Source organism: Sceloporus occidentalis, unplaced genomic scaffold, assembly GCF_023333645.1.
Source record: "Sceloporus occidentalis isolate IW3139 unplaced genomic scaffold, rSceOcc1.0.p SCAF_6, whole genome shotgun sequence".
In the NCBI taxonomy this organism is placed as follows: domain Eukaryota; kingdom Metazoa; phylum Chordata; class Lepidosauria; order Squamata; family Phrynosomatidae; genus Sceloporus; species Sceloporus occidentalis.
This window is the reverse complement of record NW_028316986.1, coordinates 3,131,733-3,149,542: the sequence shown is the minus strand read 5'-3', so window position 1 is coordinate 3,149,542 and position 17,810 is coordinate 3,131,733. Positions and strand designations below refer to the sequence as shown.

Genomic DNA, 17,810 nt, shown 5'->3' with positions numbered 1-17,810 from the left:
CTGACAAGATGCTTCATGCAGGGGCTTAGTAACAAAATCCTGCTGGATTTCAGTCAAGCTATCAGGCAAGCAAGTCTGCAAGGTTAATAGTGTTTAAGTCAGCAGTCCTGCAGCGCATTGGGAGTAGGGGTCTCCTCCATGCTCCTCTACATCGCCAGAATGCCCTGCCCTAACCTCTTTGCAGGTTTATGACTTTCTTTGATAGTGCCTGCTGTAGTACTCTGCAGAGAACTTTCTTCTTGCCGGTTGCTGACTCCGGATGTTTTGGACTTCAGCTCCCAGAATTCCTGACTGCTGGCTGGCTAGGGCTTCTGGAAGTTGAGGTTCAAAACATCTCCAAATTTTCTCCAATGGTAGGTTAGGTTGGCCACCTTTTGCCAGCAGGAAGACACATTTTTGTTTGTTTGTTTAGACAGGCTTTTGGTTGTGAAAGGGGACATTGCAAAAGATCTTTCAACTGGAGTGTGTTGTATTTTTAATCATTATTATGTTTTAATAATAACTCTTATACAACATGGCCATATAGCTCGAAAAACCCACCAAAAACTATGGATGCTGGCCATGAAAGCCTTCAACTTCACATTATGTTTTAACTTACCCTGTTTCCAATTAATTTTTTTAATAAAAAAAGCCAGGATATATTATTTAATGGTTTTAACTTGTATTACTTATTGTTTTACTATGTAGAGAGATTGTGTAGCACCTTTGAGACTAACTGAAAGAAAGAATTTGGCAGCATGAGCTTTTGTAGACTTACATGGTTCCCTTTTTGATAAGAGTTAAAGTACAGTACTTACATTGACCAATGGTTAAGTCGACCAAGGTTTTTTGGGTCAATCTTTTGCCTAATGTTTCTAGACTTATACATGAGTATATACAGTATATGACTGAAATCAATCAATCATGGTATTTCAAACAGAACTTTTTGTACAGTTTTTATCTATACACGCTTTCGATATCTATTCAAGGACTTTCTAATGGTAAGAGCTGTTTGACAGTGGGACACGCTCCCTTCATAGTGTAGTGAAGTCTCTTTCTTTGGAGGTTTTTAAACAAGGCTCGATGGCCATCTGTTGGGGGTGCTTTGATTGTGTGTTCCTGCATGGCAGAATGGGGTTGGACTGAATGGCCCTTGGGGTCTCTTCCAACTCTAGGACTGTAGGATTGTTTTCCTCTTTAAAGCTGTCTTTCAGGGGAAAGCTAAAGCCCCCCCAAAACAGTAGAATACAATAGAATAAAGGCAATGCAATGCAGCCTTAAAATTGGCTGCAGGGGGCGTGCGCTCCTGCTTAAAATCCTTTTTAAAGGATGCAAGCCACCTCGGGAAGAGTGAAGCTTTGAAAAGCAGTTTAGAATTTTTTGTATTAAGCAAACACACACACACACTACACACTCCTGAACCGGTCTTGCACGAAATTGAAAGAGGTCTCCATTGAAAAGGCCACATGCCAGAGAAGCTTACCTGAACCCCCGTCAGATCTTGCAGCTCCTTCAGGGCAGATTCAGGATTTCGTACCAGGATGGTGGTGATTCCCATCTCCCGAGCAGGTTTCAAGTTTTCACCAACATCATCCAAGAAAATAACCTAGAGTGAGGAAGAAGGCAAAAACCACTGTCCGCAAAAAATAGAAGAAAGAAACCCCTAAATTGGTGCTTCCCAAGCTTGGTTCCTCCAGGTGCTTTGGGCTTCAACCTTCAGAAGCCCCAGCCAGCATGGGACTTATCTACAGTAGGGGCAAAAGTCCAAATAGGCTCCTGCCCCTGAACCCACCTCAGAGCCAAACTGTGTACCTTCTTCTCCACGGGGACATCAGGTAGCTTGTTTACACTACCTGACTGTCCCTGCAAAGTTTCCTAGATCTGCTGGCGTTGCCATCCCCACAACTGCCATTGCCGCCTTTCAAAGCCAGGACAGATCCTGGCAGGTGCCACCATCTAAGGCCAGTTCCTGGCCCAAATGATGAGATTTTTCCTTCCTCCTCCCTTGTTAGTGCCATCTCCACAGGAATGTCCACCATTTGCTCTGAGGCAAATGAAGCATCCAGCATGTGATCAGGGCAGCAGTGGTAGTGCCAAGGGAGAAGAGGGAAACCGCTCTGTTTGGGTCTGGGAACCGTCCTGGACGTTTAAAGGGTGGTGCCTGTCAGTGCAAAAACCCCACAATAAGGTAAAATGCCTTGAATCTGGGGTGGATAGGGCCATGCATCACGCAGCCTTAGTGCCCCAGATTTGGAGGAAGGGTAATTTTTTAAAGTGCTGTGGACAAGCCCATCAAGACACATGTTCTCAGCTTCAGGGGAAGGCAATGGCAAACATCCCCCGAATAAAATTTTCCAAGAAAACCCAATGATAGATTCACTTTAGGGTCATCTTAAGTTGGAAACGGCTTGAAGGCACATGGCACACACATACAGATAAGTCCTTGGCAAACAGTTAGGAATTCTGCGAGCTGAAGTCAAATATATCTGGAGGTTATCTAAAACTTTTCAGAACAGGGTGCATGCATGCATCGGTCACTTGCTTCTATAACACAGCCAAGCGGAGCATAGAATCTTAGAATCATAGAGTTGGAAGAGAAGACAAGGGCCATCCAGTCCAACCCCCTGCCATGCAGGAAAGCCATATCAAAGCATCCCCGACAGATGGCCATCCAGCCTCTGCTTAAAGACCTCCAAAGAAGGAGACTCCACTGCACTCCGAGGGAGTGTGTTCCACTGTCTGACAGCCCTTACTGTCAGGAAGTTCCTCCTAAGGTTGAGGTGGAATCTCTTTTCCTGTAGCTTGCATCCATTGTTCCGGGTCCTGTTCTCTGGAGCAGCAGAAAACAAGCTTGCTCCCTCTTCAATATGACATCCTTTCAAATATTTAAACAGGGCTATCATATCACCTCTTAATCTTCTTTTCTCCAGGCTAAACAGCCTCAGCTCCCTCAGTCGTTCCTCATAGGGCTTCATGGTTTCCAGACCCTTCACCATTTTAGTCGCCCTCCTCTGGACACGCTCCAGTTTCTCAATGTTCTTTTTGAATTGTGGCACCCAGAACTGGACACAATATTCCAGGTGGGGCCTGACCAAAGCAGAATAGAGTGGTACTATTACTTCTCTTGATCTAGACACTATACTTTTATTGATGCAGCCTAAAATTGCATTGGCCTTTTTAGCTGCCACATCGCACTGTTGACTCATGTTCAACTTGTGGTCTACTTGGACTCCCAGATCCCTTTCACATGTAGTTTCGTTCAGCCAGGTGTCCCCCATCCTATATCTGTGCATGTTATTTTTCTGCCCTAAGTGCAGTACCTTACATTTCTCTGTGTTGAATTTCATTTTGTTAGCTTTGGCCCAGCCTTCAAGTCTATTCAGATCATTTTCAATGTTTTTTTTTTATTTTATTTATATACCGCTATTCCAAAGATCATAGCAGTGAACATCAAGTAAGCTAATTAGCAAGTAAGCTAATTGCCCCCAACAGTCTGGGTACTCATTTTAGCGACCTCGGAAGGATGCAAGCCTGAGTCAAGCTTGGGCCCTTTTGCTGGTCTTGAACTCGCAACCTTGTGGTTTCGAGTGAATGGCTGCAGTACAGGCATTTAACCACTGCGCCACTGGCGCAGTTGATCCTGTCCTCTGGAGTATTAGCTATTCCTCCTAATTTGGTGTCATCTGCAAATTTGATAAGTATGCTCCCAATTCTGTCATCCAGGTCATTGATAAAGATATTGAATAACACTGGGCCCAGGACAGAGCCCTGTGGGACCCCACTGGTAATTACTAAGCTAGTAATTTTATCAAAGAAAGAGATTAGATTTGTCTGGCATGATTTGTTTCTCTGAAACCCGTGTTGACTTTTTCTGATTGTGCAAAAACCCCACAATAAGGTAAAATGATTGTGGCATTGCCTTCTAGATGTTCACAGACACTCTGTTTAATGATCTGCTCCAGGATCTTTCCTGGTATTGATGTCAGACTAACTGGACCATAATTGTTGGGATCCTCTTTTTCCCCCTTTTTGAAGATGGGGACAACGTTTGCCCTCCTCCAGTCTGCTGGGATTTCTCCTGTTTTCCAGGAGTTTTCAAATATGATTGCCAATGGCTCCGATATTACATTTGCTAGTTCTTTTACTACCCTTGGATGTAGTTCATCTGGTCCTGGAGACTTAAATTCATTTAGATTAAAAAGGTATTCCTCTACTATCTCTCTACTTATTCTGTACTGAAATTCCCCTAATCTGTCCTGTGCTCCATTGTCCTCAGGTCGAGCACCCTTTTCCTTTTGTGAGAAGACAGAGGCAAAGAAGGTGTTGAGGAATTCTGCCTTTTCTTTGTCTTCTGTCTTTGTGACAGGAGTTATTCTGCACCCAAAGAATTCTGTATCCTGCATGCATTATGCAAAGGGGCATATTTTCTGAGGGCAAGAAGAAAAGCAAGGTGAGGCAGCCTCTCTCAACACAGTGGCCACATCAGCTCCACTCCTGCCACATACATACACGCTGGTGTCCCTATGGACCACAATTCTAAATTCTAGATAGGATTACCAAATTGAATATAGGAGGAGACCATTGTAGCACTAATCATTAACAGATCTTGGCTCACTAAAAGGTACAAGAAAGTTCCATCAGGTGGAATCATAGCAAGGCTTCTCCCTCACCCCTCCCCAAAAAACCCACCTTATAGTTACTGTACAGTACAGTGAGTGCCTGCACCCAACAGGCAAGGTAAACAGAAGCTGCCTCCAGAATCCCTTACAGAGTGTGTAAATAAATAAGCAAACAGCAAAACAGAAGAAAAAAAAAAAGGGGGGGGAAGCAGCTATGTCATGTTAAAAAACCCCACAGATCTAGAAGTTTGGCTACCAAAGTGGAAATCATAAATAGCACCTTTGAGACTAGCTGTGCACAAAAGTTGTAGCTTCTGTGTAATTTTCATAAGAAATCTTTCGACAAAAGCTTATGCTACAATGTCTTGCATAGTCAGATTGACAAAACAGAACCAAGTCTACGCGACAACTTCTTCCACACAGTTAGAGCCTTATCACATGAGAAAAGAAAGCTGAAATGGAGCAAGAGAGTGGAGGCTTTCGTCAAACAGACTTTTCCCACATGTCAAAAGGCATGCTTTTATTGCCTTCTCCCTTGAGAAGAGATCAGAAGTGCTATGATAGCATGCATAGAGGCATGGAGAAAACTGCTACTCCCTTGCTCCATTACAGCTTTCTTTTCTCATGCAATAAGGTTCTTAGTCTCAAAGGTGCTACAAGATCCCTTTCCATACTGATATTCCAGACTAACGCTGCTATGTGTCTGAATAAAAACATTGGATTAATATTTATTGGCTGGTGGAGAGCAGTGGGGACACAGACAAGCTGTTCCCATAACTCTTCCTGTAACTGGACACAGAGCAGTAACAAAACCTTCTGTTTACAACAACAGTTTAACACTGTCCACAACTGACCTCCTCTGGCTTTGCTTTCAGCTCATTCAGCACATACTCATAAATCCTAGGATCTGGTTTTTGCAGTCCAAGGCGACAGGACTCAATCACCCTGTCAAAATATCTCCGCAACAGACATAAGGCAAGCCCCGTCTGGTGTCTGTAGGGGGTATCATCAATCCAGTTGTTTGTCAGAACAGCAATCTTGAAACCTGAAAAAGAAGAGATAGGCAATTCAGGAATTAAGGAGAACAGGGGTGTCAAGTTGAGGCTTTGCATTACGGCTTGAATGATAAAAATCATCACACTTGTTACCACAGCTAGGAACTATGTATAATTTAGATTCTGCGGGGGCATATATGTGTGGGGCTTGTGGGCTACAGTCTTCTTCATGTAGAAAAACAGCAGAAAAACACAATTATCAGAGATGTTTCTCAAACCCCTATGAAGCTGAAACTACCCAGGAAAGAGGCAAGAGGAGAAATTATCAAGGGATATTTTGATACTCTATGAAATCCCTCTATTATGTCTACTTTAGAAATGACCTTTGCCTAAAGATTTTCATTGAAGAAGAGAGAATAATATTTCCAATGGTGATAGGTTGCTCTGACAGCAATTCCAAATGGACTGACAACACATTTGAATGCAATGTCCAAAGATGGGTTTTCAGTAGCAAAACTGCAAAAAATGACAATAATTGGAATACGCCACATTATGTGGCGATATCTTATTCCTAGGATGAGAAGCAATAATAGATCTCCAGTCAATAACATCTGGTAGACTCTAAAACCAATAATAATAATAATAATTGCTTTTACCTTTATTTACGCCCTGCCTTTGTGACTATGTGTATAAGGTGTGCACGAAACAAATTACAGTCAGCCCTCCATATCCATAGATTCTTTATCCACGGAGTCAACCATCCACAGCTTGAAAAGGGATATCATTTCACTGTCAATGTATTTAACAAGACTCGAGCATCCATGAATTTTGGTATCCACAGGGGGTCTTGGAAGCAAACCCCAGTGGATACCAAGAGTCCATTGTAATTTCACGTTTAGACTTGAATCCCATCTCCAAAAATCTCATTACGTATTTGCAAATATTCCAAATCCAATTAAAGTCCAAAATTCTAAATACTTTCTAGTCCCAAGCATTTCGGATAACAGACGCAACCTGTACATTAATTAATACAATGTTAACTATGCTACTGACTACAAATACTGCTTTAAAAGTGGCTAAATGTTGATATTATCATATACAAAGATGTAGCGTTGTCAGTCCTTTTCAGCTTTAAAAAAAGGAATCTTGTAGCACCTTTGCGACTAAATGAAAAAACAAATCTCTCATATAAGTTTGCCTTCAGATCCAAAAAGACATGATACAAAAGGTGAAAGGAATGGCAGTAGGGAAGGGGACCATGTCCAGCAGACACTGCCGGTTCGTGTCTCTCAGAGGAAAGGGTTATAGCAGTTAAGATCAGGGAGGTAATATTTGTCAAAAAAAACCCATGTTTTTCAAGGGCTGAAAAATTTTGACAAGACAAATCCTAGAGACAGATGAGAATGTTTGCAGTTTGGGACCTATTACCTGTACATACAAAATTCCTATGTACAGAAAACTATATTATGCCGTGCAGAAGATAATATTTCTGTGCAGAGTGTTATTTCCTGCAAAGAAAATGCTGTTTTCTATGCAAATACAAAAAGACCAAATCATACATAAATTTTGCGCAGAGTAAGTCTCAAGCTGCAAAGAGTCTTCAGAAACTGGCAGTTTCCCACAATTTTCTCAGAGTGAGAATTAAATCGTGAAAACTACTTGCTGCTTCTGAGAAGAAAAATAACAACGAATGACACCCCTAAGATATATATATATATATATATACACACACACACACACACAAAGGAGTGGAGGATGGGAAGTGTGAACTGTAACAGAAATGTAAAATGTGGGCCTGGTGACAGGGCTAAAAGAGTAATTAAAGGGACAAAGGTGGAAGACAGATTTTGCAAACTATCCAAAATTAATGGGACCAGAAGTGCTCTAGAGTTGGGAACGTTTCTGGATTTTGGAATACAGGTGCAAAGTACCGTATGTACTGCATCTGGAAGGCTGGAGAACAACACAAGGCTGGATAGAGATGGAAGGATCTGTGAAATGGAAAGAGACACGGATTTGCACCAAGCACCATGCTTACATTCCTGCCATTTCACATGACCTCAGTGTCTCTCTAGCTATATCGATCCCCAGTCTCATATCTCTTACATCTCTCTCCAGCCTCCCAAACATAATACATACTACGGTCATCTGCCCATCCTCACCTCAGGCAACATCTTTCCTCCTGCCTCTGACCTTCAACGACTGTTGTTACCCATACACACAAGTTTTGCATTTTTATAGCTATTCATATAGTCTGATTATAAAGGTCATTCCTGGGCATCAGTTCACTCCACGCATTTGAAGAAGTAGACTTGAGTCTATGGAACCTTATGCTACAACGCCTTTTGCTAAGTTAGTCTCAAAAGTGCTACAAGATCCCTTTGCATAGTACACACTATGCTACTTTTATTCCAACATCCAAAATATTCCTCAAAACGTCATGTCAGTGCTTAAAAAAAATCAGATTTTGAAGCATTTCGGATTTTTGGATAAGGGATACTCCATCTATATTGACTACAGTACGTGTACTTCCTTCATTCACTGACTGTAGCGTACTTAGTGGACTCCGTCACATTTTAGCAGCTGAGCACAACACCCATTTTTAAACCAATAGCAATTCTGTAGAGCGCTAGGCGGTCTTCCTAGCCGTGGGCTTCTGCAGAGAATGAAAACCATTACCCTTGTTCTTGAGAGCCAGAGCGGCCTTCAGAAGAAGGCTGTTGAAGACCTCTCCCTCCCACAACTCCCGAAATAACCGGTCCACTGAGAACGTCTCGGGGAGGGCGCTTCCAGAGGCAGCCGCAACTTTTTTGGAGTCTTCTTCAAGCTCAGAAATAAGCTGAAACACATGTATTTACTTTTTTAAAAAATTGTAATGAAGATAATTTTGAGTGGAGCAAAGAGACTAAGAAACACACTTTTTAAATATGGGCCCAGACTGAAGGTTAGGAACTGCATTAAATTTGGATTAAGGGCCTCTTTGCAAGATGTGAACATGCTTCATGTGGATTTCTTGAGACATTCCATGTTGCTTTACTTGGATAGGATACTGTACCAATCAGATTCTCTCTACCTAGTGTCCTCCAGATGGATTAGATAACAACTCCCATAATCCCCATAATCCTCAAAGACAGAGTGTTCCTGTGGGTGCATCTACACTGTAGAAATAATGCAGTTGAATAACATCCATCGGACAGATTCCTGGAATTTGACGTTTTGTGAGACACCAGAACTCTTTAGCAGACAACACTTGGCAAAACTACAAATCCCAGTTTTCCTTAGGATGGAGGTACAGCCCCTAAAGTCATGTAAAACTGAATTATTTCTATAAAGTAGATGTACCCAGAGGTGCAATTTATACCTGTATATGCAATTATTCCAGTATACAGTTTAGGGCGTCAGAAGATGTGGCTTTACTCTTGATCCACAGTGTTAGTTCTGACAGCAAGTAGTAGGCAATGAAGACAAGAACACCATAAAATGGAAATCTCCTCCCATACACACACACACCTATCTCAGATCTAGGACAAGACGTATGCCACCCAAACCGAGGGATGGAGAGACTGAGGTCTAAACCAGGTGTTCTTAAGTGCTCCATGAAGGGGTTGCAAAAATGCCTTTTCCCCACTTTGATTTTCTTCTTATTTTGAATTTGTCCTGCTACTGTGAATTTTAAGGTAAAAGTTGGGCTGGATGCTGTTTGATGAATTCCAACCAAAGTAGACCCACTGAGTCAACTGTGAGTCAACACAGGGAAATCCATTTGATCCCATGGATCCCCTCGAGAAAGGACTAACTACACTCGGCCCTCGGGTTACGAAATTAATCCGTTCCGCCGCCATTTTCGTAACCCGGAAGGCTTCGTAAGCCGAGAAAGCCATAGGCGCTAATGGAGAGAAGCCGCGATTTGGTGCGAAATAGCGCCGAAAAGCACCAAAAGGTTATTCGTAACCCGGAATAACCTTCGTAACCCGGAAATATTTTTTATTTTTTTTTTTCGTAACCCGGAAATTTCGTATCCCGGCGCATTCATATCCCGAGGTAAGAGTGTACAGTATTTAGAACAGTCTTTCCAAAGATTCAGTGGAATTTTCTCATGTCAGACTGATCTATAAGGAAATAAATAAATATCAGTCAAAATCCTGTATGTATGTCTTTACCTGCACTTTTCTATGCAGAGTATCCATAGCTTGCTCATCAGATTTTTCAAAGGGACCTGTGAACCTACTAAGGTTAAGGACGACAAGCCTACCCTTTTTAAAAAACCAAAATTCTTTTAATTTCATTATTTTTCTTTACAACACACACTGTAATAATACAAACAAGTCAGAATCTAAAAACTTCATTTAGAGACTGTATAGACCGGCCATCAAGGCTGGCATCGGGGCAGAGTGGGGGCGTGGATTCCGCACAATGCATGCCCTGCACCTGCCCCCATGCTGGTGCGATGCCATGCGCTGCACCACACAGCAGGCGGCATCACAGCACTCCTCTGGTGCTGCGTCCAGATGATGCAGCGACAAAGGAACACAGAAAACCTGTGCGCTGGCGGCTACGGTGCCCTTTCTGCGGTGCAGAAAGGCCAGATCAGAGCTTTTCTGTATTTGGTTGCAGTGGCCCTGACCTGGCGCTAAAAGGGGAGGTCTGAACAGCCCCATAGTCTCAGCCCACCCCACGCTAATCATACATTTGTACAAAACATTTCTCTGACTATCCTTTTATTTCAAAATGACCTCTATTTAACTATCTATTTTCATTAATGGTACAATTCAAAGATACAGCTATGTTAAGTCTATAGAATCAGTATATAGAAAGATCTTGTAGCACCTTTGAGACTAAGGGAAAGAAAGACATTGGCAACAGGAGCTTTCGTAGACGTCAGTTTACTTAATGCATCTGAGTAATGCATCTGAGGAAATAGACTGAAGTCTATGAAAACTTATGCTGCCAACTTCTTTCTTTAGTCTCAAAGGTGCTACGAGATCTGTACATATTTTCATTAACGTTATTCCTATGTTTCACTAATTATTTATCCAAAATCTCACTTGATTTCACGGTGGTTTGAATCTACTGTACTATTATTACTCAGACCCATGTAACTAATAAATAGTTTCCATATGGCCTTGAATAAATTCTTTCTTTACTTCTCCTTACTTTATATGTGAACTTCTCCGATAAAGCTATACCCCATATTCGATTTAACCAATTCTGTATCGACAAGTTATCCGTCCTCCCACTCCCCCCCAATACTGTAACTATCTCTATCCTTGCAGCACAAACCAAAAGTAATAAAAGATCTAATTTGGTAAATTGTCATTTTCATCTGAAAATGAAAATGGACATTTCGGCAATTATTATGTTTGCTGCATGATAAGAAAATGCTCAATTGATTTTAAGATATTTGAAAATTTTAGAAGCTAAGCATATAGATAATAGCACTGAAGAGGAGACTGGCACAAAGAAGTAGGAGAAGGTAATGTAAGTAGATAGAAGGTAAGTGTAAGAGAAGAATAGTTTGATGGGTAAGAGAAGATAGAAAAGAAGTGTAAAGAAAGGGAATTAGGAAAGGAAGAAAGATCAAGCAGGGAGGAAGGAAGATAGAAATATGAAGAATGAGTAAGAGATGAAGAGAAAGGAAGACTGGGAGATGAGACAATCAATGGAGTCAAAACAATATCAAAGCTTAATTATTTAGATGTTCAAACGTTTGAATGGTTGTGTTTTAAGTTGTAAGTTAGAGATTAGAGCTCATGGAACATATAGCTTATGATCTCTTGTAATGTTACTTTTTGTTTGTTTTTTGTTTTGAGTTAATATATATGTTCAATAAATATATTTTCTAAAAAGAAAAAAATGAAAATAATACTAATAATATAATTTATTATATTAAACGAATAACCACTGGCCTACTCATAACATACTGAACTTTATGAGAGCATTTAATGGGTTTCCTTTAAATCAGGGGCAGGAATCATACAGCCCATGGGCCACATGCAACTTGAGGAGGAACAGGGGTCTCACTGTGGCTACTGAGACCTATATTGATCCCCCCAATACTCCCGCCCCCAAGCTGCCAGTTTTCCAGCTGCACAAAATATAAACACTCTGTTAAAAAATGCCTTTGAGTCTCCTCTCTCCAAATGGCTAAGACCAAGCTCATGCTAAAATAAAACTCAGTCTTAAAAGTGCTGCCACATTTCCTCCCTTTCTCCTTTTCATGCTGCAAGAGACTAGCAAGGCTACTTCTCTTAAAGGTGACTGATGGGAGCTGCAGTCCCATACACCAGAGGGACACTGGTTTGGAAAAGGCTTGCTTTCAGTAGGGGTGGACTACTGGGCAGGAACTAATTTGCCCCGCATGGACTCCCCCCTGACAGCAAGCTGAAATATCAACATGTTCCTATGTAGTTCCTCTCAAAATGGTGACAGAAGTGATGCCATGTCGCTTCCGTTGCCATTTTGAGAGAAACTGCAGAGGAAAAGAGAGGTATTTCAGAGTAGTACACAGTTCTGAAGTGCTTGGGGATGGGAGCTTCCTGCATGGTTTTGCATAAATCATCCTGAAAATCTTTCTTTTAAAAAAAAATGTAATTGGAGCAGTTGAAGGCTTTGAGGACCACAAAAGATGGGTTATGGGGCCGCATGTGGCCCATAGGGCAAACCAGACCCACCTTTGCTTTAAAGGGAAGATGCCAGGGGTGGACCGTGGCTGCTGCAGTATTCATCCCAAGACAACCTTACCTGGGTTAGGCCGATCTGACCCGTCATCGCTCTAGAGAAAGGTCCATCGATGCCACCATGCAAGATGACTTTTCGGTAGAAATCACTAGGAGACAGAATGCATTATTATTATTATTATTATTATTATTATTATTATTATTATCCTTTATTTATAAAGCACTGTAAATTTACATAATTTAAATTATGAGCAACTTTGGAGTAGGAGCAGCCAAACTTCACTAAATTCTTATAACCACCATGTCCTAAAAGACCATGGCTGCTGCCACACTTCAGAACTAATGCAGTTTGACGCCACTTTAACTGCCATGGCTCCATCCTATGGAATCCTGGGATCTGTAGTTTGTTGGGGCACCAGAACGCTCTAACAAAGAAGAGTAAATATCTCACAAAACTACAAATCCACAAATTCCATAGCATTGAGCCATGGCAGTTAAAGTGGTGTCAAACTGTATTCATTCTTCAGTGTAGATGCAGCCCAAGCCCGGCTTCACAGTTTACACCAAGGAAGGAAAATGTATGGGGCCAGGGACTGATTTTCACCCCAAGCCCTCCTCCATGGGACACTCAAAACACAAATGTCTCTTTTTTTGTCTGCAGCCTGTCTCAAAATGGTGACTGGAAATGACTGGATGTCATTTTGACTGTAATAAAAAGCTATTTAGGGGTAGTGGAGGTTCTGGGGGATTGTGTGGGTGAGGCTGCCATGTCTTGTGCATAGGGATCTTATAGCACTTTTGAGACATACTGTGCAAAAGAAGATGCAGCATACGCTTTTGTAGATGGGTAAGTCTGCTTCCTGAGATGCATGGAGTGAACTGGTGCCAAGGAAAGACCTTTATAAGAAGACTATGGAGCTGTAGAGACCGCCCCAATAGAGTGGCTCTGTGCCGCTCCTGGGAGTGCCAGATTGGGCCTGCGGCAACCGCACTCCTTGGGCCCGATCCAGCACTTTGCCAACCCAAAAAGGGCCGGCAAAATGCCTTTCTTTTTTAAAGTGGCGAAAAGATACCCTTGCCGCTGCAGCTGTGGCTTTTGGGCGATTCTTTGACGTCTAAACACTGTAAACAATGTAAATGCTAAATGCTATTGCTATACGGAGAGAGAGGACATCACACTTTCAACATCACCTTTAAAGTTTGGCTAGAAACCAAAAGCAGATTCACCAAGTCATGGCCATGGGAACCACCAGCCTCCATAGGGAACAGGCACAAGAGATGCAGTCCTGGGGTCAAGGCTCTGTCTCTTGGGGGGTTTGGGGAGAGACAGTCCAAAAGGTAACATTCCCAAGCTCTGGTTTATAGAAAATGGCCAGAGACTAAGACCTGGAGCAATGGATCCAAGCTTGAGGAAAAGAGATTTCAGCTAAACATTAGCAAGAACTTCCTCAGGGTTAAGAGCTGTTGGACAGTGGAAGATGCTGTGCCTCAGAGTGTGGTGGAGTCTCCTTCTTTGGAGGTTTTTAAACAGAGTCTTGATGGCCATCTGTCCCAGGGAGGGCTTGGATAGTGTCTTCCTGCATGGACAAATGGGGTTGGACTGGATGACTCTTGCAGTCTCTTTCAACTCTAGGATTCTATTACTCTATTTATTTATTTCATTTTTATGCCGCCTTTCTCCCAGAACTCACAAGATAAAAGCATTTTAAAAACTTATACAGTTGCCCCTCCAAGTCTGCGAACTTGAAATCAGCAGACTTCATGATCCACAGAAGGGCAACCTGCCATTGAGGTGAATGAGGTGCACTCTCATGGTGTGCGCCCTATACTTGTGCGCAGGAGTGTGCCCCATTCATTTAAATGGGGCTTGATTATCTGCGAGTCTCCTAACTTGTGGGGGAGGATCCTCATGAGTTGGGGGGGGGGGTGACCGTAGTAAAAATTTAAAAACAGTTAAAACAATCTAACTAAAACAGTATATATAGCATAAAAACATACAATAAGTTAATACAACTAAAACGCACACCCCATATAAAACCACCAATCTGATAATTAGTTTCTCTAGTTCGCTAACATGTATTTTTAGAAGCTGCATATTTAATATTGATTTTTTATTTATATATTTCAAGGATTTCTATCCCGCCTTTCTCCCACAATGGGATTCAAGGCGGGTTCTGAAATAAATAATCACTAATGGTCTACCTTCTGTACTCCAGGCTAAATATACCCAGCTCCTTAGAGAAGACAAGGTTAAGAGCAGACATGATGGCCACGCTTAAATATTTGAAGGGATGCCATACTGAGGAGGGAGCAAGCTTGTTTCCTGCTGCTCCAGAGAATAGGACCTGGAGAAATGGATGCAAGCTACAGGAAAAGAGATTCCAGCTCAACATTAGGAGGAACTTTCTAATGGTTAAGAGCTGTTCGACAGTGGAACATACTCCTTCGGAGTGTGGTGGAGTCTCCTTCTTTGGAGGATTGTAAACAGAGACCGGATCGCCATCTGTTGGGAATGCATTCTGTCTTCCTTCGTGGCAGAAGAGGGTTGGACTGGATGGCCCTTGGGGTCTCAGCCAACTCTACGATTTTCTGATTCTGTGTCAATCAGCAGTGCGATTTGAATTCAAAAGTTGGAAGCTTGGCAATCCAATGACAACACTTTAGTGAGCATAACCTCTGGCTATACAAAGTACCCATCAGAATTCAAGGCGTGCATAATGACCTTTCAAATAGAAGGCGTAACTTCTCTTAGATCTACTTTTCTTTTCTAAAGCAATACTTGTTTTTCTTGCAGCGCTGAACAGATGTCAAAGATTTCCATGCATGACTACACAAGGGGAGATAGGCCAAAACCTCCAGTTCTCTCATCCACTTCCTTTCCAACAGGATAATCTCCAAACTTGTAATTAAGACAGTATCAGTATCCATTTGCCCCTGGGATGGACTCAGAGGTACATCCCGACTAAATGAGTTTTTAATCTTCCCACTTGGAATTTAATTCCCTGAACCCATGCAGAGATTTCAGAAATATAGTGTCTTAATCTCTCCATCCCCCCTTTCCCTAATTTTGAATAAAGAAAGAAAGAAAGAGTAAAGGAAGGAAAGTTACACCCAACCAGCCAAGTATGCTGAATTGTTTCCCTAAATCTGATGCAAACAGATTAGGCTAGTTTGCCCATTAAGTCACAGAATCCTATAGTTGGGATCCCCAAGGGTCATCCAGTCCAGCCCCCTTCTGTCATGCAAAAATACACAATCCAAGCCCTCCCCGTGACAGCCATTCAACCTCTGTTTTAAAGCCTCCAAAGAACGAGATTCCACCAACCTCCGAGGCAATGTATTCCACTGTCAAACCACACTCTCAGCCTCCGAGGAAGGCAAAGGCAGACCCCCCTCTGAACAAATCTTGCCAAGAAAATTACGTGACAGGCTCGCTTTAGGGTTGCCATAAGTCAGAAGCAACTTGAAGGCACATAACGACAAGAAGCAAAGGAGAGCTCACCATGACTCCCTCATTCCTTTCAGTTCAAGCCTTTCCATCTTGATGCCTTCCAAATGTGTTGGCTTACAATTCCCATTGACCCTCGGCAGCATGATCCAGTCCATCCTTTCCATTCCCAGAGAGTAGCTTCCCAGATACTTTCCCCACAAGCTTGTAGCCCACCACCATCACTGCCCCTTCCTCCTCGAATCTTCCCAACAAGATCCAGGCAGCTGGTTTATAGACACTGGGTTGCTCGAGATACTTGGGACACCCAGGTGAAGTGAGTGTGGCCTCTGCCACCAAAAAGATAGGTTTCGGAGTCCTTGTCAGAGTCATGGCTGTCCAGCTGGAAAGGTTAACTGGTGTTCAGTAAACTCTGCTGTAAAGGGACCAAGGGAATCCACTTCCCCAACAGCAATTTGCTTGCACTGTTTTCATACCTTTTCAGATGGGACAAGGGCCTTGCTTGAACACATTGATTTGCTTTCTTTTGTTTCTGCACCCTATAAACTGCGCCTGGATCCATCTCTCCAAATGTCATGTCAGGAGTGCTTATTATCAGCTTCGGCTGATATACCAACTGTGAACCTTCCTAGAACTGGAAGACCTAAAGATGATAGTTCATATGCTGGTAACTTCAAGGCTGGATTTCTGTTCTCTATATTTGGTTACCTCTGTACCACATTCAGAAATGTTAATCAGTACAAAACACATCAGCCAGATTGATCGATGATACATTTAGGAGTGAGCATATCACAATGATATTAAAATCATTCCACTGGCTGGCAGTTAGTTTCCGGGCAAAGTACAAAGTGTTTGTTGTTATCTTTAAAGCCCTATGTAGCCCAGGTTATCTATGGGATTGCCTCCTCCCATATAATCTACCCTGTACAGTCATATCCTCTGGAGGACATTTATTTCAACCAGACAGTACTAGACAGGCAACTATCACTCAGAGGACTTTTTCATCAGCTGCCCTTAGGCTGTGGAATGGCCTACTGGGGCATCTTTGAGAGCTAAATATGCTGTCTAAATTTAAAACAGTATTAAAAACCCATCTCTTTCAGCAGGCCTACCCAGTCCACTTTAAAATATGAATTTTAAATTGGTACACTATATATATTCATGTTTAAGTCTAGAAATTTTAGTCAAAAATTGACTCAAGAAACCTGAGTTGACGTTTGCATGGGTCGATATAAGTACTGTATTTTAGCTCTTATATAGTAAAAGGTAACCATCCGTGGTGGAAGGCAGTAGTGTCATCTGTTCTGGAAGCACTGACTCCCCACCACTTCTCTCATCCATCCAACACAAATAGTTATGCCTGATGGACTTTTGCAAGTTCTTTGGCACTGTTTTCCTTTGCTTTCTCCTTTAGATACTTTATTACATGTCACTAGGTTTTACCCTTGACTTATCCATGAGTCATATCAAAATCCATAGTTCTGGCCCCAAAACGTAGCCTCACCTTATACGTGACATCGGTATATATGTATTTTTAATTTTACGTCTGGATGATTGCAATTTGTCCTGTGTTTATGTGTTTTAACCTACGTATATAAATGGTTTTATGAGTTTTTATCTATATTGTACCCTGCCTTGATCCTTAGGGTAAGAAATAATGTTGTTGCTATTGTTAATTATTAATACAAACCACAGGAGATCATCTTCCACGGGTGCACCACAGCTCAGGGGACCCATTATCCATCCAGGACAACTGTCAGCCATGGAAAAATGATACAGTGGGATCTTGGTATCCATGGGGGATCCATTCTGGACCCGTCCACGGATACCAAAATCTGTGGGACCTCAAATCCTGTTGTTCCTAATGCTGGCACGTGCACACAGCCACATTTCCATTAGAGACAATCATAGAATCATAGAATCATAGAGTTGGAAGAGACCACAGGGCCATCCAGTCCAACCCCATTCTGCCATGCAGGAAATCCCAATCAAAGCATCCCCGACAGATGGCCATCCAGCCTCTGCTTGAAGACCTCCAAGGAAGGAGACTCCACTACACAATGGGACTTCAGATGAAGTCTTGTTGTCCCTA

At 42.2% G+C, this 17,810-nt stretch overlaps 1 protein-coding gene across 2 annotated transcripts in view; it reads right to left on the bottom strand.

Annotated features, from left to right (window-relative positions):
• The window catches only part of LOC149310331 (bifunctional epoxide hydrolase 2-like), a 97,771-nt gene that overhangs the window by 67,699 nt on the left and 12,262 nt on the right, over window positions 1–17,810 (bottom strand). For both annotated transcript variants that reach the window (XM_089528737.1, XM_089528738.1), the window contains exons 2-5: window positions 12,335–12,419; window positions 8,273–8,432; window positions 5,453–5,643; window positions 1,463–1,585 (exon numbers count right to left, since the gene is read on the bottom strand). In XM_089528737.1, the coding sequence (XP_089384863.1) occupies window positions 1,463–1,585; window positions 5,453–5,643; window positions 8,273–8,432; window positions 12,335–12,419 (559 nt within the window). The remainder of the gene's footprint in view (window positions 1–1,462; window positions 1,586–5,452; window positions 5,644–8,272; window positions 8,433–12,334; window positions 12,420–17,810) is intronic.